Source organism: Ovis aries, chromosome 24, assembly GCF_016772045.2.
Source record: "Ovis aries strain OAR_USU_Benz2616 breed Rambouillet chromosome 24, ARS-UI_Ramb_v3.0, whole genome shotgun sequence".
In the NCBI taxonomy this organism is placed as follows: Eukaryota; Metazoa; Chordata; class Mammalia; order Artiodactyla; family Bovidae; genus Ovis; species Ovis aries.
Genome location: NC_056077.1, coordinates 41,808,545 through 41,835,534, shown reverse-complemented (window position 1 = coordinate 41,835,534; position 26,990 = coordinate 41,808,545). Strand labels below are relative to the sequence as shown.

Below are 26,990 nucleotides of genomic sequence, written 5' to 3'. Positions count from 1 at the left end.
TGTTAGGTGGCCTTGCTCCCCTGAGAGGGGCTCCCTTGCGGCCCCACAACCCCTCACCACACACACGCACACGCCACCCCTGCCCCCCTCCGCTGGGCCCTGGGCCAGGCATCCCTGTGTGGAGTGGAGCTGGCCGAGGGCGCCCACGGGGACGAAGCCAAGCCAGGAGGCTGCCCGCACCCCCGCTCTGCCCCCACCCCCCACCCCGCACAGGGCCATGCGCTCCCCAAGCGGCCCCGGCGGGCCCCACCCGCCAGGCAACGCTGAACCCTGGCTGGTGAATGCAGGGGCCACGGACGCCACCGAGTCGCAGCCACCCGCCCGCAGCCCTGCCTTTGCCCCTGTGGGTGGAGGCGGGCAGCGTCCCCTCCCCCAGGGCCCAGCTGTGCCTCCCTGCCAGCCTCAGCCCCGACGTTGCTAGGACTGGGCAACAAGAGGCCGCAGGCTCCCCTGGAGTCTGCCTGCCGTCTGGGCCTGTCCTCAGCCCATGCTGGGGTGAAACGCCCCAGCCCCCATCCCCCCAAACCCCAGGGCGCCTGTTTCCGGCCACCCTGGCCCGGGTGAGGCCTGCAGGTGTCCCCATGGCCGTCACCCAGGCCCAGATGGGGGGCTGTGGCATTGTGGAGGTGCCATGGGGCTCCCCGCAGGGCGCCCAGGCTGGGAGGGGACCCTTCAGGTCCATGCCTGTCTCTGCAGGGGCAGCAAGGGGACTCCGGCCCCCAAGAGGGGCATCCATCCCACGTGCCCTGGGCAGGAGCCACACAGACGGGACAGGAGTGGGTCTGGGGCTCCACTGGGGAGTGGGCGGGACCTGGACACTGAGGAGCAACCACACAGGCAGCTGCGTGGCTGACCCGTCAGAGGCTCGGGGAGCAGGGAGGCTAGGTGAGGGCCCAGGGGTGGGAGGGGTCCTGCGAGGCATCCTGCAGCCGGACAAGGCCACGGCCAACCCGGGGCCGCGGGGCAAGCGAGGACAGCCCCATCCCTGGGGGCAGGAGCGCTGCCTGCCCCCGCCCTCAGCCCCACGGGCCTGTCCACCTCACCCAGGCTGGCCTCCTGGGTCTGGGCCCGTCAGAGCCTCAGTGCCCCCTGGTGGCTGGGGCTGAGCAGGAGCCGGGTGACCCTGCTGGATGCGGGGGGTGGGGCGGCAGTGATGAACCCGGGGGGGGGGGGGGGGGAGTGGGAGGGAAGACATAGGCGCCCTGTGTGCGGGGAACACCCCGCTGCTATGAGCATCGATGAGGGGGACAGCGTCACCCCGCAAGATGGACATTGGCCTGGAGAAACCAGTGCTGCCAGAGGGTCCCGGGGCCCTCACTGGACAGGGCCCTCCCCTGCCCTCGGTGCCCCAGGCCAAGTTCCCGGGCAGACCACCCCCCAGCATTGCAGCTCCGCGGGGCCGCCAGCCACGCTCAGTGGACAGATGCGGCTGGCCGTCCCCGTGCGGCTGGAACAGAGGCTTCTGGGAGGGAAGCCTGCAGGCTCAGGCCTCAGGCCCTGTGGTCCCTTCTGGGCACGGAGCGGGGCCTGGTCTGCATCCCCAGCACTCCCCATTCCCCCAGGCGCCAATGAAGCCAGGCCCATGGGCAGCGGGCGCCCGGGCACCGTCGTCTCTCCCCACAGCGCTGCCAGAAAGGAGAGCTGGCTGGAGGGCCAGGACTGTGCCCAGGTAGGGGGCCTCCTGTCTCCAGACGGACACGCCCTGTCCCCACTAGGGGCCGGCTGGCTGGGCCAGGCTCCCGGCTCCCACTCATCATCCCCAGCCCCCCCCCAGGTCTCCAGAAACCACGCAGGCAGTGGGATCAAGGAATTCAACACGCTTCATTTGAACCCAACTCTGAGCCACGACCCACAGGACGTCAGCGCCCTTCCCCCTGGCTGCGCCCCCAGCCCCCGCAAGCGGGACGGCCTCTGGGGTGGGCGGCCCCCACTGCTGGCTGGGGCCCTGGGTGTGGGCTCCAAGCGCTGCGTGGCCCGCCTTGGTGGTCCCGAGGCTCGGCTCACATCACGGCCTCCAAGCGCAGGATCCTCAGGGCCTCGGAGATCTGGGCACTGGTGTCCATCTGGCCATACATGCCCACCAGGAAGGCCCGGTGCAGCAGCATGCCCGCGTGCTCTGCGGGCGGGGGAGGGCCCGTCAGCTCTGCCCCGCGCCCCAGCCACTGCCAGGGGCGGGGCCTCTGCCCGTCCTCGCTCCTGGCCGGAGGACTGAGGCCCCCAGGGGCAGCAAGCTGACCTTGGCAGAGGAGGGTGTACTCGGGCAGGTTCCTCAGGGCCGTCTGCGCCACCTCAAAGTCTCGGCTGCCCAGGCAGTACATGAACGTGGGCAGGAAGTCGGCTGCGATGCTGAAAGAGCCACGAGTTCAGGGGGCCCGAACCCCACCCCCGCCCTGAGCCAGGAAGGCCGAGGCCCCGAGGCCCCCCACAGCCCTGCCCCGGGGACACTGGCTCACCCGGGGTTGTTCTGGATGGAGCGCAGGGCCAGGCTGAAAGCCAGGCTGCGGCAGGACTCCTCGGCCGAGCTCATGAGCCGCTGCAGGCTGGTCTGTGGGGGAAGGTGGGTCAGCGGGGCCACCTCCCGGTGGGCTCCCCCCTCAGCGAGCGCGGCCGGGGACCCCACTCCCCGAGCCCCGCTCCGCCTCGCTGGGCCGCCTCGTCCCGGGCTGGATGACGAGGCACCCTGCCCCTGCAGGGAGGGGGATGGCAGTGGCTATGCCTCCCACCCCAGCATCCCCGGGGCCCGCGGCCGCTCCGCACCGAGAAGAAGCCCAGGATCTCGGGTCTCCGCCGGGACATCTCGTCCACGTCGCTCAGGACCTCCAGCAGATCTAAGTCAGGCAGAGGGCACATGTGACAGAGCTGTGTCCCCCCAACCCCAGCAACCTGGAGGCGGCGGGGGGAGTCTGTGGCCGGCCCGCTGCTGCCTCCACACCGGCTGGGCAGGGATCCCGGCCTGGCTGAGGCCCCAGGGTCCCGGGTGCAGCACAGCTGCTCAGAACAAGGTGGCCAAGCCTCCTGGGACCCCCCACACTGCCTCAGCGCTCACTCATGCTGGGGAGCCCCCAGCACCTTGGGACACCAAGCCTGGGGTTCTGCCACCCTCCTGACTCCACCGGGACAGCACCTCTGGTTTGGGATTGACCCGGAGGTGCACGCTCCCCCAAGACCCTCCTCCAGGTCCGTGGGGTCCGGGACCTGCGTGTGCACCATGTCCCTGGGTATCTGTCCCTGCCCACCTCAGAGTCACGCTGCAGACACACCGCCCTGCCCTCCCCCAGGGGCTGCCCAGGCTCAGCTCCCCGGAAGGGACCAGGGGCCGCCGGGCTCAGCTCCCCGGAAGGGACCAGGGGCCGCCGGGCTCAGCTCCCTACCAGGCCTCCCTTCCCTGGTGTCCACGGGGACTCCAGGGGGTTCCCAAAGGACACTGGCCAGCAGAGCAGCCCCACCCCCCACTCTGGTCTCCAGCTTCCTCCTCCAGGCCCCTCTCCGTGCCCCCACCCCCACTACGAGCAGAGACCCAGCCCCCCCAGCCTTCCCAGGGGCCCTGCCATCTTCTGGATGCCCCCCAGGAGAAGCCGAGCCAGCCAGGGCTGGTTTGAGACCCAGGACCGCAGGAACAGAATGGGGGCCACTGCCCACCATGGGGGCACCCCGGCCTGGAGGGCGCACACCCCCCTAACTCACCCTCGACCGTCTGGCCCCGGGACAGCCTCTTCATGTAGGGAGCCATCTCGGCTGCGGTCAGAGGGGTGAAGATGTAGACGCTGACCAGAGGCAGTGAGCCGGCCGAGCTCTCGTCTGCAAGACAGGAAGCTAGTGCCTGTCACGGGCGGGGGGGACAGGATGGCCCGCCCCCAGCCGCCGTCCACAGAGGGCCTGTGCAGCCCAGACAGACTCAACACTGCAGCCACAGAGCCCTGGCATGGAGGGGAGGGGTGTCCCTGCTGAGCAGCGTCTGGAGTCCCAGCAGACCCCCGAAGACGTGGCCCTGCCCAGGCCGGGCACAGTGCCAGCAAGCAGCAGACGCTCAGTGGGCACGATGAGACCACAAGCCTGCTGGGGGCCGCCTGGGAGACACGGGCTTCTCCCCAGAGCCTCGCGCTCCCTGCTGCCCTGCACACAGCAGGTGCTCAATAAAGGTACCACCGTACACAGCACTGTGCCAGGCGTGTCGGTGGGTGCCTGAGAGTCACACTCAGCACCAATGACTGGGCAAAACCGGGGCAGGACAGCTGTGAGGGGCCAGCGTCAGGGCAGTCCCCGGGGGCCATGAGAGGCCAGCGTCAGGGCGGCCCCTGGGTCCTCAGCCTGCTCACGAACCCACCGCTCGCTGGACACGCTGCTGCAGGCACCGGCTCGCTGCCAGGGCGGTGAGGGCCGCAGAGGAGGGGCAGGAATGTGGACGCGGCCAGGCGAGGGGACAGAGGACTGGCTGGTCCCAGAGGGCAGGTGCCGGACGCCACACGGGCCACGGCACCACCTGGGGCTGCGAGCGCGGCACAGAGCCGGGGCCAACAACGCCCCAGGGACACCTGGGGCAGTCCAGCCCGCCCCCCACCCAGCAGAAGCCCAGCCCCACTCACCTTCACCCTCCTCGTCCAGGGCCCGGTCAGCCCCGCCGTCCCTGCTGGGCAGGCTGAGCCCCGCCAGGAGCGACTTAAGCATCACCAGGTCGCTGCTGTCAAGGGACAGGTCACTAGGGGGACAAGGAGGGGGAGACAAGGCTCTGCGTGAGGACTACACGAAAGGGGCAAAGGGCAACAAGGTCTCCCTGAAGGCCACACGGGGGGGGGGGGGGGGGGGGGGGGGGGGGGGGCGGACAAGGCTGTGCCTGAGCAGCATGGGGGTAGGGGACTCAGGGGGCCGGGGAGGAGGGAGCCAGCTCAGGGCGGCCTGGCGCAGACCCAGCGTCTGTGGCCCGGGCGCCACGGCCCCGGGAGCTCGCAGCGCCGAGCCCCGCCCCGCCGGGCCCAGCCGAGACGGCGCAGACGGGGCCGCGCTCACTGTAGCACGTTCAGGTGCTTCTGCAGGAAGGCGACGGCAGCCGCGGGGCTGCAGCTGATGTACTTGTGGGTGAACCGCACGAACTTGCTGGCGAAGGGCACGAGGTGGCGGGAGGACTTCCTGTAGTTCTGCAAAGGGCAGCGCGGGGCAGCGCTCAGAGCCGGGGCTGCCGCAGACGGAGGCCGTGTCCCCGTCCCGCTCGCACCCCTCCCAGAGCCTCACAGCGCAGGCTGGACACCGCCGGGCGCCGCCCTCTGCTGGGTCCCTGAGGCTCAGGAGTGGCTGTGGCGCACGCCCCACGCCCCGCAGGGGCTCCCCACGGAGGGGGCAGCTGGGGGCCTGGCCCGGCCCCTGACCCCTGCGGCCCGGGGCTCCGCTCTCCTGCAGGGCTCCCTGGAGCCACGTCTGCCCTCACCCACCGGCCTCTGGGGACAGACCCCCCCCTCCTGGTCAGGAGGACCGAGCCCGCTGCAGTTGTGGGCGCAGGAGGACAAGCCGACTGGGGGGAGAATTCAGAATGGGGGGCGGGGCATGGCGGCGGGGGCGGAGCGCGGCAGGGCGCGGGGGCGGGGCACCCACCCGCAGCAGGCGCACGAAGGAGAGCAGGCAGTCCCACAGCGCCCCCTGGTGCTCGCTCTGGAACACCTGCGGCTGCAGCAGCTCCAGGACCCCCAGCACGTGCATGAAGAAGGTCAGGTGGTTCTGCTGCCGGAACTCCTGGAAGTTGAGGTGGGTGCGGCCGTGCAGGAGGGCGGCGATCATGGGCAGGTGCCTGCGGCCAAGCCAGAGCCGCCTGGTCCTGGGCGTCCCCCAGCCCCTCCCCTCAGAGATCTCATCTGCTGGGACCGAGACCATCCCGAGCCCACAGATGCCCACTGCGAGGCTCGCGGCTGCTTGACTGACCCGCCCCGCCCCGCCCCCCAGGCTTGGCTTGTCAGCAAGCAGCCTCCGGCCCTGACCGACCCCAGGATGACCGCCGCAGACCCCATTCTTGCAGGAATACCAGGTGTGGGGCCCGCCCCTGGCTGGGGGTGGGGAGACACCAGGCCGAACAGACAGGCAGTACCTCAGCAGCAGGAGGGGGTGGGCCACCGCCAGCTTCCGACAGGCCATGCTGGCGTCGGCCACTCGGCTCTCGGATGCCCGGGAGTCGCTGGTGTCCGCCAGAAGGGTGATGAAGCGGTGGATGAGGCCGTCCAGCTGAGACGGGCAGGAAGTCACGGCCAGGGCCCTCGCAGCCTTCATGCCCACCTGCCCACCTGCCCACCAGGGCTCAGCCCCGAGGGCCTGGCACAGTCCCTGAGGACCCTCATGGTGTCCCAGAGAAACCTGCCCCCGCTGCTTTCTGGGGCTTCAGAGGATCAAGCTGGCTGTAGCTGGAGGTCCCGGCCAACCTCAGCACACAGTGCGACGTCAGCCGCTCACCGCAGACAGACCAGAAGCCCTGAACTATCTCAGGTGAGAAAGACCGACCCCACAGGTAAAGCTAACTTCAGGTGTGTGACACGGGACACACACAAAGCAAAGAAAGCACAGCTAAAGAAACGTCGCTCCCTCCTCCTCCAGAGACGCAGGGCTGGAGGCAGACCTGACTCAGAGCCCTGCCCAGGGAAGGCGGGGAGGGGGCAGGGAGACCCACCACAGCACCCCCCCCCCCCCCCCGGCACCACTGAGAGGAGGGGAAGGCAGATGCTGAACACAGAGGACCCACACTAGACAGGCGGGGGAGGCAGGCAGCCAGGAAGGGACACGCTGTCCACACGGGCCCAGCAGAGAGGCTCTGAAGTCAGCACGCGCGCAGAGAGTCTGCTGAGACTCTGCTGACGTGTGGGGACAGAGCAGGAAGACAGGGCTCAGGAGATGTCACACCCAGCGTGCAGCCTGCGGTTCTCAACAGTCCCCATCACGGAATGAGAGGGATATGGGGGGATGCCTGCTCTGCCCCGCTCCACACCTGGAGGACTTCCCGGAGGAGGAAGGACCCTCCAAGAGGTCAGACAGGAGAGGGCGGCAGGGTGGGCTCTGCCCTCAGATACTCATCCACACTCACCGAGTTCTGAGAAAAAGCACTTCCCTACCTCCCGGTCTGGGTTCCCACCCCCAAGCAAAGGAGCCAGGCGCCCTGTGGAGCCCGTCAGGCCTTACCTTGCAGACACTGCTGCCAGCGGCCCCCTGGCTGTGCAGCAGGACGTCGGGCAGGGGCACCCGCAGGTCCGGCCGCTGCAGGTAGAGCTGCACCAGCAGATCGCGGCTGCACCGGCCCAGCACGCTGCAGGAGAGCAGACGCAGTGGTCGCGTGGCCGGGGCAGCTCCCACCCCCGCGCGCAGTCTGAGCCGGGCGGGCCCTCACCTGTCGCCCCACTGCTGGACGCAGCCCGTCAAGTGTGCCGTCACCTTCTTGATGCCTTCATCACCACCGTGGCAGCAGCTCAGCAGCAGGGGCAGGCGCGCCTGGAGCAGCCCGCAAGCACCCGCATCCCTGTCCTGGCTGCGCGCCTCCGCCTCAGCCAGGATCAGCTCCACGAGCCCCACGAGCTCCGCCGGCTGCACCCGCAGCACCAGCTCCTCCCGCCGCTTCTGCAGTTGGACGCCGTCGGTCAGCCCCGCGCGGGACGGCCGTGCCTGGGCCACCCCGCCCTCCGGGCAGGGGACACCCCAAACCTGCCTGCGGGGTGCGCTGGTCCCTGCCCTGCCAGATCCGAGGAACATGGATGCAGGCCCAGAGGAAGTCAAGGGAGGCCGAGGGGTCAAACCTGGGGGAGGCGGGGAGGCCAGACCCAGCAGGAGGCGTGACTCTGGGCGGAGGGAGGTGGATGGGACGGGCAAAATGCCCCGTCAGCTGGGACCCTGGCCGGCCGCAGAGGACGTGGGCCACCCACCCAAGCTCGTCCAGCCCTGCCCCCACCCACCCTTGCTTGCAGCCATGTGGCACAAACAGCCCTTCACTGTGACTAGAGCACAGGGGACCGGCCACCCAGAGCAGGGCCACCCGGGCCTGCCAGGTCCTGAGGGGGCCAGAGTGGTGCTGGGCCAGATCCCCCGGGCCAGGCTCCCAGAGGAGCTCTGCGCTGGGCGGCTCCACACAGCCCTGGGTGACAAGGAAGGAGCCGGCCTGATGGGTGGCGGGGGGCTCACCTCTGCTCCCGGCCCCGGCCCAGCAGGATGCGGATACACTGGTGCAGGGTGGGCCAGCTGGACTGGTGTGTGAGCAGGGCCAGCAGGTAGGGCCGGAAAGATGGCACCTGGGGGCCAGGGTGGCCTTTGCCCTGGGACGGAGGAAACCTGGATTGGCCTCCACCAGGCTGCCCAGCTCTGGTGAGTGGGGCCGGTGGACAGCAGGCAGCCCGTGGGAGGCAGCACAGGGCAGAGAGAAGCCGTCACTTCAGGGCAGGGCCTCCCAGGCTAGTGGGTCCCTCCGCAGATTAAACGTGGGCTGAACTGAACCCACCTCTCAGAGCGGGGACACGCAAGCAGCACTCTGGGCGCAGAAGTGTGACCCACACCCTCAGAAACGCAGACCCGCCAGCACTGGGCAGGAACAAGGGCAGGGGTCACACAGCCCCTCCCCGGCCTCCCGGTCAGTGTTTCTGCGTTTTCCCACGGCCTGAAGGGCCCTGAGGCGGGCTCTAGCCCCCACCCCTCGTCAGGGGAGCTGGGCTCCACTCCCTCCAGCGCCCTGTGAGGACCTGGGCCCACAGGGAACAACCCCGCCCCTGCCCTCCCGCCTCTGTGACCAGATCTGGCCGGTCGTGGCAACTGGCTCGGCACACTCAGGACCTGTCCGGCTGATGAGACTCCAGCCTGGGGCCTGTGAGAACCAACAGGAAGAGCGAGTGCTGGGCACGGCGAGGCCCACCTTGCCGCGGGAGAAGAGCAGCCTCTGCTGAAGGTCGGGGCAGCTGCCGACCACCTCGGGGTCCAGCATCTCCAGCCAGTCGACAAGCAGCCCCGAGCAGGGCCCCAGGCGCTCGGCCTCCTGGCTGCAGGGAAGGGGGCCGGGGGTCAGACACAGCTGCCCGGGGCTGTCCCCAGGCGCGACCGCAGCCCCGCCGGCTCACCTGCAGCTGTCGGCATCCTGTTTCCCTGGGACCAGGGGCTCCTCCTTCTCCGGCAGCAGCAGCGAGCTGACCACCGCCACGGGCCCCGAGGCTGGGACGGAGGGTGCAGCGGAGAGGAGCGCGGCCAGCAGCTCCTCCAAGTGAGGTGACCTCGCCGCAATCAAACCCCGGAGAACTGCAGGGCAGAGGGGGCGCCCATCACACGGGCCCCGGCTCCAGGATAGACAGCCCCGCTCCCGGGGTTCTGTTCTGCTGGGGGTGCCCGGCAGAGGGACTCTGGAGTGGCAAGGGGGTCCTCAGTGGAGCCCGCGGCCCAGATACCTTTGCTGATGAGCTCGGGCTCCACGTCACACTGCTCCCCAGACTTGAGGGTGGCCACGAGGGCACGCACGGTGGAGCTGACCGCTTCCGGGTCCCCGCGGAACGTCAGGGCCTCCACCAGGTGCAAGAACCCACTCCGCACTGCAGGGGAGAGTGTGACTGGCTGGACCCCCGCCAGGGCCCCGGGAGTGGTCCCCCAGTTCCCACACACACTCCCTCCCCGAGGGGCCACCCCTGGGCCCCGGTCCTGAAACCACTGTTTCCTGGAACCATGCACGCCAAGACCGCTGGGCCCCCCTGGGAACAGGACCCCCAACACAGCGGCAGAGCCCGGGAGCCCCGCCTCACCATTGCTGATCCGGCGCCGCGCCGAGCACTGCGCAGTAAACAGTCTGAGCTGGGCCTGCAGGGGCCCAGCCTCCACAGAGGGGCTGTCCAGCCACTGCAGGGCCTGCACAAGCACTTTGAGGAAGAGCGACGAGAAGCCAGTGTCCTGGGGTGCGCAGCGCTGGAGGTGGGTGAGGCACGGCTCAGACAGGGCCAGACCCCCAGAACCCACCCGCCGCACGGCGCCCCACCCTCCATGGCGAGGGCCCGTGTTTAGCTCCCCAGAGTGATCCCAAGGACATGCGATGGGGCGAGCACGTGTGCGGGCGCGGACGGGGCGGGCAAGGCGAACGCGGCCCGCCCGCTGCCCACCTGGTACTGGCAGAGCTGGCGCATCAAGGGGCAGGCGAGGACGTGGCTGCGGTGCATGGCCAGGGCCAGGGCGCCGCCGTGCGGGGAGCTCAGCAGGGTGGCGAGAGCCTGCAGGAGGCGCACGGCCACGCCCGGCACCTCGGGGCTCCCCTGGCGGACTCGCGCCAGCTCCCGGCCCAGGGCCTGCTGCAGTGCCAGGGCGGCGGGGCGTGCACTGGAACTCTGCCACCGCGGGCCCGGGCTCAGAGGGAAGATCTGTGCAGAGAACGGGGCCGTCAGTGGACACCCTAATCCACCACACTCTCCAGGCGGGCGTGCGGAGGGGGCCGTGGACTGGGGACATGGGCCCAGGGCAACAGGCCCTGGAGAGCACGTGTGGACCTGTGCACACACACGCGTGGGCAAGCGTGTCAGCCAGGGAACGACGCGTGTGCTCTGCAGCGCCTGCCACTGCCCAGGGGCCCAGGCCGAGGGCCCGCGCGGGGGGTGGGGTTGGAGGGGCGGGGGCGGGGGCCCTACCTGCAGGAGTAGACCAGCCAGGTCGTCCTCCGGGCCCAGCACCCGCACCCGTGTCACGGCCCGGGTCCCACCCTGGCCCGGCGGCTGCTCCGGGCTGCTTTTGGGTTTTGGCGCCTCCGCACTGTCTGCAAAGAGGGAGAGGCGGTGTCAGTGAGAAGCCCTCCCACCCGTTTCACTGGGGCCCTGCCAACCGAGGCCAGGCTCGCCTGGGGCCCACCGCCCACAGAGGAGTAGCTCACGGGCCCTCCTGAGAGCTCTCGCCCGGTACCCCAGCCTCGCCAGGGCTCCCGAGGCCCACGAGGTTCAGAGCCCGCTAGCGGGCGGGGGACGCAGGGCAGCGGCCATGCGCGGTACCTCGCCGGGCGGGCAGGGAGGCTGTGAGCAGGGAGTGGAAGGTCTGGCCTCCGGACGCGCCGCGCTCGTGCTGGACCTCCACCAGGTGCGCCATGTAGTCTGCGGGGACACCGCGGGTGACCGGACGGCCAGGGCGGGGGTTCCTCCCCACCGCGCCCGCAGAGCCCGCGCCTCCCCGGAGCCGCAAGCAGCGTCTGAGGCGGCCGTCCGCCCAGAGGCCCTGCCCGGGGCGCTCGGCGCGGCCCGGCGCTCACTCTTGTCCATGATGTTCTGCTCCAGGGTCTGGGGGTCGTGGGCCACGGCCTGGTCCAGGTACTGCAGCAGCTTGCTCATGCTGGACACGGGGATGCCAAAGGACTGCACGAACAGCAGCAGCTGCTGCGGCTCCAGGTCCTGCAGGGCTGCAGGCAGCTCCCCTCAGCGGCCGGACGACAGCCCCAAGGGCAGCCACCGGGCCCCCCGGCCCCGCCCCATGTCAGACTCGCCCAGGTGTCCTGGTTCCCAAACCAACTCGCCCCCCACCTGCCCGGCCTCCCCAGCTGTTGGGCACTTTTCTCTCTCACTGCAAGCTGCCCCAGCCCACCCCACAGTCCAGACCACCTGCCTCCCTCCCTCCTCCAGCACCCCATTCTCTCTGGAGCCCTATAAGACCATAAGAGCTTGAAGACAAGGTCAGCTCCCTGAAGAATCTAGACACGAGCCGAATAACAGACGCCCCGGAACCTGCCAGAGGCCCCCGAGCTGCCCTCTCTCCTTGGCAACGGCCTGCAGTGAGAGGCGAGGCCTGGCTCCCCCTGGGCCATACCAGTGGGCCATACCAGTGTCCCCCCCGCCGGGCTGTCCCCCCCACCCCAGCAGCACCGGCATCCACCCCCCTGGGCTGTCCCCCCAGGCAGTACCAGCATCCCCCTCCCTGGGCCGTCCCCCCGCCGGCAGTACCAGTGACCCCCTCCCTGGGCCGTCCCCCCTCCCGGGGCAGTACCGGTGTCCCCGTCCCTGGGCTGTCCCCGTCCCTGGGCTGTCCCCCTCCCCGGGCCGTCCCCCGCCCCGGGCAGTACCGGCGTCCACCAGCCGCGGGACCTCTGAGCGGATCATACGCAGCTTCAGCCAGTCGGGCAGCAGCAGCGCCTCCTCCGACGTGTCCACCAAGAAGGCCGTGGGTAGCGGCTTCTTCTCTGGGAACCAGATGTCCAGCAGCGCCTGGAACTCGCTGTCACCAGCTTCAGGAGAGACGCTGCGGTCAGCACCGCAGCCACTCTGGGACCTCAGGCTGAAGGCTGGAGTAGGCTTATCCAACCCTCACAACCACCATGCTCTCCCCTCTCAGTCAAGGAAATCGAAGTGCAGGGAGCCAGCCAGGCCCCCAGAAGCCGGGTGAGGCCCAGACCAGCATGTGTGCTGGGCTCCGTGGGCTTAGCCGAACCAGCTCCTTCCCGCCCTTGTCTCCACAAAGTCCTGGGCAGCCAGCAGGCCAGACTGGCCTAAGGCTGCCTCCCTGGACACAGGACGCACAGTCACTGACTCCATCAGCCTCACAGGAGGGACGGAGAAGCTGCCAGCCCGGGAGGCCTTAGGCGGCTGGAGGATCGGCCAGCTCTGCACACAGCCCCTGGCCAGCAGGTCAAAGGCCAGGCCCAGGCCTGTGGCAGGGACCCACGGCCCCTCGGTGGGCAGGCCTGTGCACACGTCCACCTCCAGAAACCCAGCAGGAAGGGCAGGCCCAGGTGTCCGGAGCACCCACGTGCATCTCAGGACGATGGGACAGCGCCTGCCCCGGAGAACTCCTGCCACAGAGAGGTTCACGTGCTCCCTAGGAGGGGCGTCTGCCTCCCCGGGGGACCCGGCCCCAGCACCCGCAGCCTGCTCACCGCGGGGCGGGCCCAGAGTCAGGAGGATGACCATGGCGTGGACCACCAGGATGTGCATGGTGGCCGTCTCCCCGCTGCTCCAGCGCAGAAAGACCTGGTCCTGCGACTCTGACTGGAGAAAGAAGGCGGCGTGAGAGGCCGAGGCACGGTGTGCGGCTGCCGGGCTGGGAGGGGGCGGGCGGGGGCGACCTGGTGGGGCGGGGCGGGGCGGGGCGGGGCGGGGCGGGGCGCGGGGCGGGCCCGGCGAGGCCACCCCCTTACCCAGCTGTAGACCTCCTCGCCCTCCTTGCTCTTGCGCATGCGCTGCACGTAGCGGGAGAAGATGGACAGCAGGGCCGCCAGCACCACGTCCGACTCAGCGCTGCAGGAGCGCTTGGAGAAGAGGTGGGACATGATGGTAGAGCGCTCCACGATGAGCCGGGCCACGTCCTGGGGGACCAGGCGGCAGGGGGCGGGGTCAGCAGCTCGGGCTCTCCTCCCGTCACGCCCGGCCAACGGCCCATCCCCGTCCAAGGCCACCCGACGCTGCACCCCATTAGGCAGACACCCCAACACCGGCCAGGACGCCAACGACAGACGAGGCCCCATGTGCACCCCCTCAGACGCACGGGCTGTGAACTGGAGGGGGCTGGCCCCGCGGAGAGGAGGGAGTGGCAGGAACACAGGCCTCTCGGGGCCCTCGGGGAAAAGCCGCCTGCCCACGGCCAGGCAGGCATCTGCGTGCAATCCGCAGCAGTGACGCGGGGCAGGCTGGCCCCTAGACCAGACTCAGAAGGCAGAGGCGCCGGCCCCTCGGCAAGAACACAGGCTTGGACAGAATCCCACTGCCCACCAACCTCAGTCCTCAGCCAATCCCTCAATTCACTCCCTCCACAGGTACTGGGGGCCTTCAGAACCCCCGCGCTGTCAGCCGACAAACCCACAGAAGAGCAAGGTCAGGAGAAAGACAGCCACGAAGGAGCAAGCCGCGGGAGAACACAGACCCGTGCCCGGCTCACCGGGCCCCTCAGCAGCAGGGGGCGCGTCCTGGCCCCTGCGCGTCCCAGGCTGGCCCAGAGCCACAGAGGTAAGCAGCGCTGGGTGACCACAAAGACACGGGTGCTCCTGCCCTTGACTCCTGCTCTGGCCAGAGGTCCCTGCCAAGGAGCTCGGCACTCGGGGCCCAGAGCCAAGGTGTGGCCAAGCCGCCTGCCCGCTCTTGACCCGGCTGGCTCACAAGCTCCCCCCATCCCCGCCCCTCACCAGGGCCAGGTCGCTGTGCTGGCCCTGCTCCTCCACGGGCGTGTGCTGGGACAGATAGACCAGGTAGGCGCTGATGGTCTGCGGGTCGGTCTCCATGTGGATGGCCTGCAGAGGGGGCCCGGGTGAGCAGCCTCTCCCTTCGCGGCCGGCCCCGCCCCTCGCCCTCCCCGCCCCGCCCCACCACGCCCGGCCCCGCCCCCTCGGTGCCCCGCCCCTCGCCTCCGCCCCCCCCCCCCCCCCCCCCCGCACCTGCTGCAGCGCCAGCGCGGTGGTGCTCCTCACGCTCTCGAACAGCGGCAGCCGGGGCAGGTCGCGCAGCAGCCACTGGTAGCCTTGCAGCGCGTCCGCGTCGCCCGAGTCCTCCTCCAGGGGCGGCTCCTTCTCCTCCCCGTCCCGCAGGCTGCCCTCGGAGAGCACCAGGGACAGGCCCTGCAAACGGATACGCGGGCTCGGGGGCTGCCGGCTTCCTCCAGCCAGCAGAGACGCCGCGCGCTCAGAGCTGCCAGGACAGAGGGCCGGCTGCCCGGGAATCCAGAGCCAGCGCCTCGGGGGGGGGCGGCAGGACGGCCACGGGGCCGCCCCGGGACACTTCCGGTCACCCCAGAGCGGGAAGGGCGCGGGCGGGACAGGACCCAGTGTCTGCACGTTACTACCGTGCCCTTTTCCCTGACAGTCTCTTCCAGTGAAGCCCCGGTGAGAAAGACGGTCGTGTTAACAAGAGACAACCGTGCCCGGGGTGCGGAGGGCCCAGCCCCGCACCTTCATGGCCAGCGCCCTGGCGGCCACCTGCGAGGAGCCCAGCCGCCGCAGGAAGTAGTCCAGCACCTCACACGTCGTCTGCTCGTCTGCCCTGGGGCCCAGCAGCAGGTCCTGCAGGCGGCCCAGCAGCTGCTTCTGTTTCTGCTGCCTCTGGGGGGGTGGGGGTCGGGGGTCAGGAGACAGGGTCAGGGCGGGCGTGTGGGCCCTGGGCGTCTGGGGTCAGGGCAGGCGTGTGAGGGTGGCGGGGTCAGGGCGGGCGCGTGGGCCCCAGGTGTTTGGGGTCAGGAGACAGGGTCAGGGCGGGCGCGTGGGCCCTGGGCGTCTGGGGTCAGGGCGGGCGTGTGAGCGTGGCGGGCTCAGGGCAGGCGTGTGAGGGTGGCAGGGTCAGGGCGGGCGCGTGGGCCCCAGGTGTTTGGGGTCAGGAGACAGGGTCAGGGCGGGCGCGTGGGCCCTGGGCGTCTGGGGTCAGGGCAGGCGTGTGAGGGTGGCGGGCTCAGGGCAGGTGTGTGAGGGTGGCGGGGTCAGGGCGGGCGCGTGGGCCCCAGGTGTTTGGGGTCAGGAGACAGGGTCAGGGCGGGCGCGTGGGGCCTGGGATGGGCATATGGGGCTCCGGGGGTCAGGGCAGGCGTGTGAGGGTGGCGGGCTCAGGGCAGGTGTGTGAGGGTGGCGGGGTCAGGGCGGGCGCGTGGGCCCCAGGTGTTTGGGGTCAGGGGATAGGGGTCAGGGTGGGCTTGTGAGGGTGGCAGGGTCAGGGCGGGCGTGTGGGCCCTGGGCGTCTGGGGTCAGGGCGGGCGTGTGAGGGTGGCGGGCTCAGGGCGGGCGCGTGGGCCCCGGGTGTCTGAGGTCGGGAGACAGGGTCAGGGCGGGCGCGTGGGCCCGGGCGCAGGCTGACCTGCCGCTTCCTGGCCCGCCGCTCCCGGCTCTCGCCCTCCTCCTCCTCCCCGCCCGAGGCGGGCTCGGCGGCGGCGTCGTGCAGCAGGAACTCACACAGGCACTGCACAGGCAGCACGTCCAGGGAGCCCTCGCTGGACTGCACCAGGTCGGCCAGCCAGGGCATGGACTGCGAGGAGGCCTGGGCGGGCAGCAGGCACACGGCTCTCACCAGTCAGCCCGGCTGCCCTCCTCCCCCCCGCAACTGCCCACGAGGCGGCCCCCTGCACCCCGGAGCCGTTGCTGAGGGGCCCAGTCTCCAGGCGCGCCCTCCAGCCCACAGTCTCATCGAATGCCAGAGCCCCCCGCAGCCTCAGGGGTACCTACCTGCCTCTGGATAATGTTGAGGAGGAAGTCGGGGTTCCGGCTCCGACACAGCAGGTGCCCAAGGCGCAGGGACTGGTTGAGGCCTTTCACCTGGTCCAGGATATGAGGCGGAGGCCTCCGGGGTGGCCCTCTGAGAGCGCCAGGCGACACGCATGTGTCAAAGTGGCAAGTGCAATGCCCCCAGCTAAAAGTGGGTAGGGGGCGCACCTGCCTGCCTCCCATCTGCAGTCCGTCCTCCCACAGGCCCGTGGCTCCTCCCCTCTCAGCCTGGCCTTGGGGGGCTCTTGGCTTCACACACAGTGTGGCCTGGCCTCCCATTAGACCCCACCCCTACCCCTCAGGCCCAGCCACGCCCCACACCCCCGCCCTCGCCCGGCCATGCCCCCACGCCCCGCCCGGCCCAGGCCGCACGCACTGGGGCTCGAGGCTGGTGAGCTGGGACAGCAGCAGGCTGCTGCTCTCCGTGATGGTCTGCCGGGTGGAGGCTGCGGCCAGGTGCCCCTCAAATGCCAGGATCTCCTGCTTCTCCCGCTGAGAGACCTGCAGCTCCCGGTTGATCATCTCGGTGCGGCTCTCCTCGTCCGTCAGGGTGCACGGTGGGTACGAGTAGTTGCTGGGACCAGGAAACAGGAACCTGTCGCCGTGCCGCCCCCAGGTAGCGCTCAAGAGTAGGGGTCAGAGCCCATGGTGATGCCCCCGGCCCAGGACCGGATGGAGACGTCAGACCGTGCAAGGCGTCCCGGGGCCATCGGCAACACGGCCACAATCAGACCTCAGTGAGGGAGCGGATGTCCCTCAGGGACCACAGCCGGCCACCCTCTCCTTCCACACAACTGCGCGCTGGTGCCTCCAGAGCTGGCTGACAGGCGTCAGGGCCCTGGACCCAGAGCGGCATGTGTGGGGGAGGGCCATTCCAGACCCCTGCCGCTGGGCCAGGCGGTCGGCACAGGCACCCAGGCCGACTCCCACTTCAGAGACAACAGGCACCCTCCGGGGGCCTGAGGGCCGGGGCCCCCGCCACACGCCCGAGTGTAGCCGAGCCCCGCGCCCCAGCCCCGCGTGCGGCGAGCGGCTCACTTGGTCATCGCCATCTCCATCAGCATCTTCAGTGTGGGGTACTCTTCCCAGGCGGCCAGGCCTACGGCACAAGGCGACAGGTGGCGCGGGGCCCGGGCCCGACCCCGGCCCCCAGCCAGGCTCCGCCCCCGGCCCGACAAGCGGGACGTCCCGGAAAGGCGAGGCCCGCAGAGGCTTAGGTGGCCGTGGCTGGCCGAGGTGGGGCAGGGGGCGCTCACCAATGTTCTCCGGGTTGAACGCAGCAACCACCAGCAGGAGGGGCCATGCCTTCCAGTAGAGAGTGGAGATGGCGAGGTTCGGAGGCTGGTACCTGGAAGCAAGGTGGTCACAGCTCAGCCTCGGCACCAGCAGTCCAAGAGGCGGACAGGTCGGGACCCAGGCAGCAACGGCACACGCGTCCTGAGAGGGGCCACCCTGCCGCCACATCTCAGGGGCGAGACGTCTAGAAACGTCCAAGCTACGGGATGCACGGGAAACGGCCCCATGTGCTTGAGGGGAAGGAGAGGGGAGCACCAGCGGATGGGGAGAGGCTTCTTGGAGGGACGACACTGTCAGTCACACAGACGACGGCTGCGGAGCCCTGCGGGTGCGCTGAGACCACCCTGTCACAACCGCCAACGAGTGACGCACAGGGCAAACGAAGACGGCACCGCCGTCAGTGCCGAGGAAACGGCGTGAACTCACTGTCGCCTGGAAGCCACACCCGGCTGCTGGCTCACACATGGGAACTAGGCGGCAGAGGGGGGCGGAGGAGGACACAGGGCAGCCGGGGCGGGGCCTCACCCTGGCGGGAGCTGGATGTTCTCAGGGTGGTGGTAGGTGCACAGGTTCAGGACGGCATCGATCAGCTGCACTCGCTCCACCTTCAGCACGTCCACGTCTGAAATGTGGGAGCCACAGGCAGGTCCCTCGGTGGGCGTCCCACCCGGACTCGGGCCGCGGGCGTCCGGAAGCAAGGACGTGGGGCAGGGATGATGCAGGCACGGGACGCGCTGCCGCAGGAGCCCGAGGGCGCCAGGGTGCGCAGTGCCCGAGGGTGCAGCACGGCCGGGCTCACAGACGGGCAAGGACGCGCCAACACCCGTGGGTGCAGCGGCCGCGCCAGGGAGGGCAGGGGGACAGCAAGCCCCCAACACTGCAGGTCAGCCCAGGCCCACCAGCAGCGAGACGCGTGCTCTAGAAAGGGACGGCTCCACGTCAGGCCCCCCCCCCCCCGGCCCTTCAGAGAGGTGGGAGACAGACACTCCTGCCAGGTTCAACTGTGCAGAGAACACACGGAGGCCCAGGAGGTCGCGGGGAGGGGAGCCGGCAGCGGGAGGCCCTCACCATCTGCCTGCACGGCTGCAGCCCGCTTCACCAGGTGGTCGGCCAGCTCCATGGCGTCGGCAGGGCCCAGCGGGAGCTCCCGCGAGAGCCCGATGACCAGAATGCGCATCAGCGTGTCCTCCAGGATGGGCACCTCCGAGCAGAGGCGGAGGAAGAAGCTGCGGGCAGAGGAGCAGAGGCGGGCTCATGGGAGCCCACCCCAGGCCCGCAGGGCCCGCCCACCCCCAGGGCAGGGGAAGCCCCAGCTCCAGTCTGGTCTGGGCACAGAGGGAGCATTGCCCGCCCTCCTCGCAGTCGCTTGTGCCTGGTGCCTATGTGGACTGGGCCCTGCAGCCCTGTGGAGGGCTCTGAGTGGGAGCCCGGCCCGGGGGGCCCACAGGCCAGCTCGCCCCGAAGCCGTGCCCCCAGACAGGGGGAGGGCTCCAGCAGGTGTGAGGGGAGCATGCTGACCCCGCGGTGGGGCCCAAAGAGGCAAGACGGGAGCGATCGGTCGGAAGCTTGGGGAGGGTGACCTGGCTCGGGGACCGGTGAGGGCAGAGAGGGCACGTGTGTGTGCCGCCTGGACGCGAGGGGTGGGGGTGGGGCCGGGGCCCCGGGTGGGGGTGGGGCCCCGCCCAGCTGAGCACCCGGGAGGGCACAGGGGCCTGCAGACGGTGCATCTGGGGAAAGGGCGGCGCAGGGTATGGGCGGGACCGCCCACGGCCCCGCCCCCGCCAGCTGGCCTGCTCACTTGCGGTCACTCTCGGGCGGCCAGTTGTCCCATTTGTAGTAGGTCTCGGGCTGCTCCGTGAAGAGTACCTTGTGGAGGCTGCAGGGCAGGAGGGCCATCAGGCTGGGGTCCTGGGGCCCCCACCCCATCAGCCCCCATGGGCGGGGAAGTCTGTGCACAGAGGGAGGGCCGGGCTCCTGGCTCTGCAGTGAGGCCGGGGAGGCTGGCAGGAGATGGGCCCCTCCCAACAGGGGGCGCCCCACCCCACCAGATAGGATAGGACCCTGCCTCCCCCAGGCCCTGCTGGAAGCTCGGACACCACGAGGCGTTGGCTGTTGCCCACTGGCCCCTCTGGTCTCAGAGAGCCTGGCTCCAGCCAGTGGCCTGTCACCCGCAAGCCCCGGGAGCGTGGCCGGCCGGGGCGGGGCAGAGCCAGCCGCACCAGTGCACGTAGTCCTTGGGGGCGAGCTTGCTGATGGAGGGCACGACGGTGTGCAGCCACCAAACAGCATCGCGCTGGATCGCGGCGATCTGGTTCTGGAAGGAGCGCAGCACCTCGAGGTCTGGGGAGGAGGAGACGGTTATGGCGCCTGGGCGGCACAAGCTACCTGAGACCTCAAAGGGGAGGGGCCGAGACGGGGCGGGGCCAAGGCGGGGCGGGGTCGAGACGGCTGGAGCAAGGCTCAGCGAACAGGTATCTGACTGTCCTCCAGGGTTGAGGACACCTCAGGGAACTGAAATCCTGAAATCCCAAGTGTCCTTCCAGCCAACCGCTTAAAGGGCCTTGCAGCCAACCCTTTCCAGGGTCAGTGATGACCCAGAGCAGGCTGACCCAGACACCGCTGCCCTGGCCCCCACCCTACCCCCAGCCCAAAGGCACCAGGACCCGCACAAGCAAACCAGCAGAGGGCGACCCCAGGCTGGGAGCGGTTGCTCTCCGCCCGGACAGAGTAGGAACCAGCAGTTTCAAAAGCTCCTGGGACTCCAGGAGCCGAGCTGCAGCTACGACCCTCCCGCCCCAGGCCCACACTCAGAGCAGAGCCCCCTTCTCCCACCCAAGGTCGCCTCCCCACCACGAGAGCCCCCCGCAGCAGGCAGCCTGCCCCCTGCTCCTCACTCTTCTTCTCTCCTTTGTCCCAGGCGATGCCAGCCTCCTTCACCTGGGCGGTGATGCCGAGCATCATGGACACGGCCAGCACGTCCGTGACATGCACCACGAAGCGCTCCTGCACGACAGAGCAGCCCCATCCAGCCCAGCTCAGCTCATCGGGTCCACATCCCTGTCTCCCCTCTGACCGCCCCCCACCACGGCCAGCCGGGCAGCAGGAGGCTAGGGACCAAGAACCGGCACAGCAAGGCCAGGTCAGGCCACAGGGGGAGGTTCAGCCCACAGAGCTGGACTGAGCTACCCTACAGAGAACAGGACCCCCACGGGGTGTCTGCTGACCCGCTCACGCGGCACTCCAGATCCGCCACCCTCGGCCCCAAGTCCTATTCTCCGGAGGCCCTTCCCGCCTCCCCAAACCCCCCAAAATCCACCCTGAATAGACCCCCGGCCCTGGGGGTGCCGTCGCTCTGCACACACCAGATAGCGGCCGCGGGGGCCGGCGGCGGGGGCGGGGCCGGCGGCCGGGGGCGGGGCCGGCGGCGGGGGCGGGGCCGGCGGCGGGGGCGGGGCCGGCGGCGGGGCCGGGGCCGGGGCGCGGCGCACCTTGAGCTCCATGTCCAGGTACTGAGGCTCCTTGCGCTCCTGCATGAGCCCGAGGCAGAAGGCCTGGAAGTTGATCTCGTGCTTCGTCTGCTTGATGATTTCGCGCAGCAGGGCCCGCGAGGCCCGCAGGTAGTCGTCCTTGTTAGTCAGCAGGTCCTGGAACACCATGGCCAGGAACTGCGGAGAGAGTGCGCGGGAGCTGCAGGCTGCCTGCCCCAGGCCACGCGGCCCCCGCAGCTCTCATCCTCGTGGGCCAACAGGAGGCCTGCCCAGAGAGCCCGCGACCGACACCCCGGGACCGGCCCCAACGGCCGCTGCTGCACAGCCAGAGCCTCCTCACAGCGCTCTGCACCCGCGGGCCCACACCCTCTCCTCCAGCCAGGCTCTGGGGCAGGGGCCCCGGGGCCCACCTTGGGCGCCAGCTCGGAGCTGTGCTGCAGCACGGTGTACAGGATCTGCATGTTGTTGGGGTTCCGAGCGTTGGAGAGCTCGTTGAAGACCACGAACTTGATCGTGGTGCCCAGGTTGTCCTTGTGCGCGTTCAGCAGCTCCCTGGGCACGGCCAAGCAGAGGCAGCTCCAGCGGCTGCCGCCTGCGCCCCCGCCGCCCGCCCCCCGCGCCCCCCAGACTCCCGTGCTCCTACCGCCCGACCCCGGTGGCCCTGTGCCCCCCGCCGCCCCCGCGGCCCCGCGCCCCCCGCCCTCCAGACTCCCGTGCTCCTGCCGCCCGACCCCAGTGGCCCCCGCGGCCCCGCCCCCCCCCCCCCCCCCCCCCCCCGCGCGCACCTGATGCAGAGCATGTAGTGGTTGAGCAGGACCTTGGGCTTAAGGCGGATCTTGATCAGGTGGGAGATGACGTCCACGTCCTCAGCGCCGTGCGTGCAGCAGTTCATGCACACGGACATGAGCAGGTCCTGGGCGGGCCGCGTCAGCTGCGGGCACGGGGGCAGGGAGACGCCGTCAGCCCCGCAGCCTCGGGCGCGGAAGGGCCCCGCGCACGCGTCCCGCGCCTCACCTTGGGGTTCTGCAGCCACATCTCGAGCTTCTGCACGGTCATCAGCCGCACCTCCTTGTAGCCGCAGGTGGAGGTGAGCAGCCGCAGGAGGTTCCGCGAGACGCTGTCGATGGGCTGCCGCCGGTTGAGCTGGTCGCGCAGCATGTCCAGGACATACTCCTCCACGCTCTCCGCCAGCTCCTCGTACCTAGGCCAGAGGGGGGACGGCAGCAGGCAGGAAGGCAGGCGGGGGGGGTGCTCTCCTGGGGCCATGCAGGCGGGGGGCGTGTGGCACACCTACCTGGGCATGAGCTGGCCCTCCTGCTCGGGGCTGAGCTTCTCCTCGGCGATCAGGAGCTCCGTCTGGCTGTCCTCCTCCTCCGTGAGGGACGGGTGTGGGCTGCTTCCTGCAGAAAGAGCGCCTAGTGGACACGGCTCCCCCAGGCGCCGCATGTCCAGGCCCCTCCCACAGGGAACCCCAGCCCAGCTGCCGCAGGGGCTCTCACCAGCACTGAGGTCCCCGCCACCACGCCCCGCCTCCCCCTGCAGGAGTACACTCTTGGGGGGCATCTTGGTGTTGAAGGCCGTCTGGATGTTGTCCACGAAGGTCCTGCAGTGTGGGCTGTCCACCCAGATCCGCTCCCCCAGGGAGTCTTCGATGTATACCTGTGAGGACGGAGCCCGAACCTCAGCCTGCCCTCCACTGCGACCCCCTGCGTGTGGGCAGGAGCAAGCTGGGAGCCTCCCCAGGCCCCGGCTGCCCCTTCACAGCCAGCAGGTCAGGAGAGATGCCCTGGGTTGCCACACGCAGCCCTCAGATGCCTTTACCCCCTGGTGGTCCAGCAGTCCCCCCGCCCCGACCGCAGCCCCCTGCCCCCTTCACCAAGAGCGCTCGCCCGGGAGGAGCCGCTCACCTTGACGAAAATCTCGGGCCAGTTCTCGTCCTCCTCGTACGCGGCCATGAGGAGGTTGCACGCCAGCACGGACACCAGGCTGTTCCCCTTGGCCTTGAAGCTGATGGAGGCGTCCCGCCGCAGGAGGCTGCACAGGGCCTGCGGGAGACCGCACGGTGGCAGGGAGGCCCGTCCAGCGCCGCCCGCGCCCTCCCCACTCCCCGGCACGGAGGGGGCGGCGGCCCTCACCTCGATGACGCCCTCCGTGGCAAAGATGTTGGGCTTCATCTTGGCCAGGTACATGAGGCTGAGGTACAGGACGCTGTCCGGCTTGGCCCGCGTCACCTTCAGCTGCTTCACGGCCCCGCACAGCACACCCTCCAGCCGGTCATCGTTGCCCTCCAGCTCGGCCGCCTCGATCTCGTCCAGCAGCACCGTGGGTGGGACTGCCGGGGGGACAGCCCGGTCAGGCGGGCAGCCTCGAGCGAGACCGCCCCACGGGGCCCCCAGGCCAGGGGCTGCCAAGGGTGACCTCCAGGGACCTGACTGAGGGCCTGGGGTGGAGCCACGACCCCAGGTCCCCAGCGAAGTAGGGGCGCAGCCAGGTTGGCAGTGCAGGGGTCGCCGACCCCCAGGAGTGACCAGCCCCAGGAGGGGCCATGCGGGAGCCCACCGGGCACTGCCAGAGCCCTCTCACTGCATCCACATGGCTACTCGAGGGTGACCTGGCCTAGGAACACCTCTTTTTCTACAAATTGGTCCTTTTTCCTAAGCTTCCAAGCGAGCCGGCCGGGCGCCACCTGTGGGCCTCCTCCTCCACCACAGCCTCCCCGTGTCTGCCCCTCAGAGGCTGCTCCCCACGTCTCTGAGAGAGCCCGCCGGGGGCTCCAACTCTCCCCCCGCACAGCTGCCCTGTGCTCTCTCCCTCCTGCTACCTGCTTGGGCATCCTGGCCCGCACCTTCCTTCTCTGACGGGACCAGAGCGCCCCTCCCCGCTCCCCACCTCTGGGGGCCCCTGGGCCAGGCTCGGCTCCCCTCGTGTCCGATCTGTGCCGCACGTGTGACCGTTTGGGTCCACCTACTCTCTCACTCCCACTGTGATTTCTTCTCTGACTCAGAAATTTTTTTAGGACTGTGTTTTTAGATACCCAAGTGATGGCGACGCAACAGATTTCTGACTCAAATGCATGGAGGACAGAGGTGGACGACACTCCCCGAGTGATTTCCACGTGCCAGGGAGAAAGACAGACAGACAGGACGGAGGGGTGGCGCTCAGAAGGTCCTGGCCGTGGAGACACTCCAAGTGCCAGACGCCTGAACTTGGCCTCTTCTGTTTTGCTAAATGCGTTTCTTCTATGACATGCCTTTCGTAACCATGCTCCACGTAACCGTCAAAGCCACCTTACCTGGGGCTTGTGTGACAGTAAAACCGAAGCACGGCCAGTGAGGAGAGAGCTGTGGCCTGAGTTGGGACTCAGCCCCTCAAGTGCTCCCAGCGCTGACCTGGCCCAGCTGCCGGGGAGGGACCCTGAGACGGAGATCCGAGGCGGCCACCACTCGGTGCAGCCCAAGGCCAGCCTCCGCCCTGGTCTCACCGCTGCCCAGCGCAGCCCCGGCCCTGCCCCAAGCACGGGCCCCTCCACCAGCAAGAAGGCCGCCACGCCACGGCTTCTCACTGCCAGTCGAATCCCAGCCAGCCTGTCGGGCTGTTTCCTGCCACAGTCCCCGACGGGCCTCCTCTCTCCCCGCTTCCCTGATGGGCCTTCCCCTCCCCGGCTGCCTCGTGATCACCTGTACACTTTAACACCTGGGACTGGTGTGATGTTAAACAGACCCGACCTCCAGAAAAACAGGGGAGTGTCAGGTGCAGAACTGACAGCTTCTGTGGGTAAGCTTTAGGCCTGTCTCTAATGCTATCATGAGACCTCATCAGCTAAGAGATAGAAAGCACGCAGGTAAACTCTGCATTGTTAGGAACTGGGAAGAGGGATGAGGCAGCAGGAACCACCTCATCCTGGGTGGACAGGGTCCTCACGAGACGCACAGCCCCCAAGGACAGCACCTGTCTGCACTGCCCTGGACTTCCTGTGCTCAGAGAAAATTGTCACAGAGTCAGCCTCAGAAAATACGCCAGACCAGCAAAGGGAACAAGAGTGAGCCTGTTCCCCAAGGACCGGAGCAGGCAGCTCTCCAGGAGGGCATCAGGCTCACGCCGGCTCCAGCCCTGGAGCAGGGCCAACAGAAATCCGTACGAGGCTTTCCAATGCAGGAGCCCCCTGCACGGCTGTCTGCTCCCCAGAGAGGGCCACGGAGCCGCACACTCAGCAGCGGCCCCGGATCGATGTGGGCCACCTTGCCCTGAGTGCCAAGCACCTCTCATCACTGTCAGTCTGAAGCAGAGGTGCGGTTCTATGAGATGCTCTGGAAAACAAACTCACAGCTGACTCCTATCCTCCATTCTCCAGAGCCTCCAGTGCTGAGCCTGGAAGTAGCCTTTCTGAACCCTGGTGCTGGGACGAGGCAGGGGCTGTGCTTTCTGGGAGATGTCCAGAGGCTGTGTTTACCTTCAATCGGGACCACGGATGGCTCTTTAATGGAGGGAGAGATGGCACGCTTCTCTGCAACCGCAGCCTCAGCCAGGCGTCCCAGGGCACTCAGCGGGGGCGTGGAGGAAAGTTTGGGGCGCTTGGTGAGCCCAGGCAACGCCGAGGCACCCGCCAATGCAGCGGCCGCATCGCGCTTCCGCTCCGAGGGCAGGCCGGAAGCGGCAGGCTTCAGCAGGGTGGAGGCTGTTTTCGACTCAGTGGTCTGACCCTTTGAGCCCAGAGCAATGAAGTCTCCCGGTGGAGGGTGACCTACAGAGGGACACGCGCCTTCACAAAGCAGGTAGGTGGAAAGGGAGTCCGAGAACAACTCCAACCTCCCACGATTTCCATGGGGATTCAACTCCGGTTGGGGCAGGCCAAAAAACAAGACACCCAGCAAGTCCACAGCAGTGCTGGGACTGGCCAGTGAGCAACAACGCACAGTCACACGGCGCTGACTACAGACCAGGCCGTTTCCAGCCGATCAGCATCCGTTCCCTCCACCCTCAGCAAGTTTCTGAAACAGGCATCATTAACCTCACTTTACAGGTTGAGTACCACCAGGCACAGAGAGGTTAGGTAAAGCGCCCAGGCCACTCAGCTAGGAGGAGCGGAGCGCGGGTTGGAGGCCAGTCTGGCTCCAGCCCGCTGTCAGCCCCTGCTTGTACCGCCCCCTCCTCCCGCCAGGCACTCCTGGGCTGCTTGCTGTCCGCGGCCTCGGATGCACAGACCAACGAGACGGCCTGGGTCGAGGAGGCGGTGGCAGCGGTCCCAAACCCCCGTCCCGGGACTCCCAGGGCCCCCGGGACCAAGGACTGCTGTCCGAGACAACATTCCTAGGAACCGCGTTCGGCTCGGAGAAACAAAGCCGCGACCCTAGGCGCTGCGCCGCGTGCCGCGGGGAGAGGCCGCGCACCCGAAGGCTTGGCCGCAGCGCTGGGCCTGCGGACAGTGGTGGGCTTGGCCCGGTTCATCCTGCCCCCGAGCCCTCGCCGCTCCGCGCTGCCGACGCCGCGCTGGGGGGAAGAGCGGCGCTAGTCAGCAGCCCGCCGCTCGCCCATTCATTCCAATCTGGGACTGCGGCCCGGGGCGAACGCTCCGCCCCGCCGCGGGCAGCAACTCCTGAAGCGGCCGCGCGACCCCGCCTTTGCGCCTTGGATCCCGGGAGGCTCTGTCTCTCCGGCGGAGGCGGCCCAGTCCCTTCTGGTGAGATCGATAGGTGCCTATCGCAGTGGCGCCCGGGTACCGCCGCGGCCGCCCGGAGCCGGAAGTCGTCCTTCCAGCCCGACTTCCGGAGCACCCGGAAGCAAAACTGCGAGGGGCGGGGCAGGAGGGTGGGAAGGCGAGCGGGGCCGCGGTGCTTGCAGCGCCCTCTGGCGGCGGGAGGCCGGTGCCGCCTCCTCGGCCCGCCCCCGCAGGTGCGGCTGCCCTCACTGCGCGTCGCGCGCCAGGGCGCGCAGCTCGGAAGCGGGGCCTCGGCCGCTCCCCGCACGTGCTCGCCCACCTGTGGGCCGCAGGGCAGGTTGCGGGGTCCCCTTGGGGCGCCCCGGAGGGAGCCCGGCCGCCGGGAGGGGGCCGCGCCGGCAGCGGGCAGGGCCTCCCGCGGCCCCGGGGC

The 26,990-nt window shown here is 69.5% G+C and overlaps 1 protein-coding gene across 2 annotated transcripts; it reads right to left on the bottom strand.

Moving 5' to 3' along the window:
* Positions 1–1,802: 1,802 nt before the first annotated feature.
* INTS1 (integrator complex subunit 1) lies at positions 1,803–26,656 on the bottom strand. Of its 2 annotated transcripts, none has more exons than XM_042240170.1 (47): positions 26,292–26,656; positions 25,355–25,645; positions 23,040–23,236; positions 22,812–22,949; positions 22,404–22,563; positions 22,199–22,304; positions 21,919–22,105; positions 21,690–21,835; positions 21,315–21,456; positions 20,905–21,081; positions 20,311–20,419; positions 19,636–19,756; positions 19,215–19,292; positions 18,485–18,642; positions 17,942–18,038; positions 17,377–17,468; positions 17,159–17,219; positions 16,497–16,694; positions 16,082–16,211; positions 15,717–15,896; positions 14,825–14,974; positions 14,315–14,494; positions 14,066–14,170; positions 13,085–13,252; positions 12,824–12,935; positions 12,014–12,175; positions 11,210–11,356; positions 10,956–11,054; positions 10,602–10,726; positions 10,083–10,337; positions 9,732–9,891; positions 9,384–9,524; positions 9,063–9,237; positions 8,861–8,984; positions 8,140–8,270; positions 7,670–7,799; positions 7,355–7,581; positions 7,150–7,273; positions 6,071–6,204; positions 5,584–5,776; positions 5,005–5,132; positions 4,584–4,696; positions 3,685–3,798; positions 2,758–2,828; positions 2,454–2,545; positions 2,237–2,346; positions 1,803–2,116 (listed from the first exon to the last, which is right to left on the bottom strand). In XM_042240170.1, exons 1-47 carry the CDS (start codon positions 26,347–26,349, stop codon positions 2,001–2,003), a joined length of 6,612 nt encoding a protein of 2,203 aa, XP_042096104.1. In that variant the 5' UTR covers positions 26,350–26,656; the 3' UTR covers positions 1,803–2,000. The 2 variants fall into 2 exon arrangements, with proteins under 2 accessions (XP_042096104.1, XP_027817035.2); XM_027961234.2 differs by having other exon boundaries at positions 7,670–7,757.
* Between the last annotated feature and the right edge of the window lie 334 nt (positions 26,657–26,990).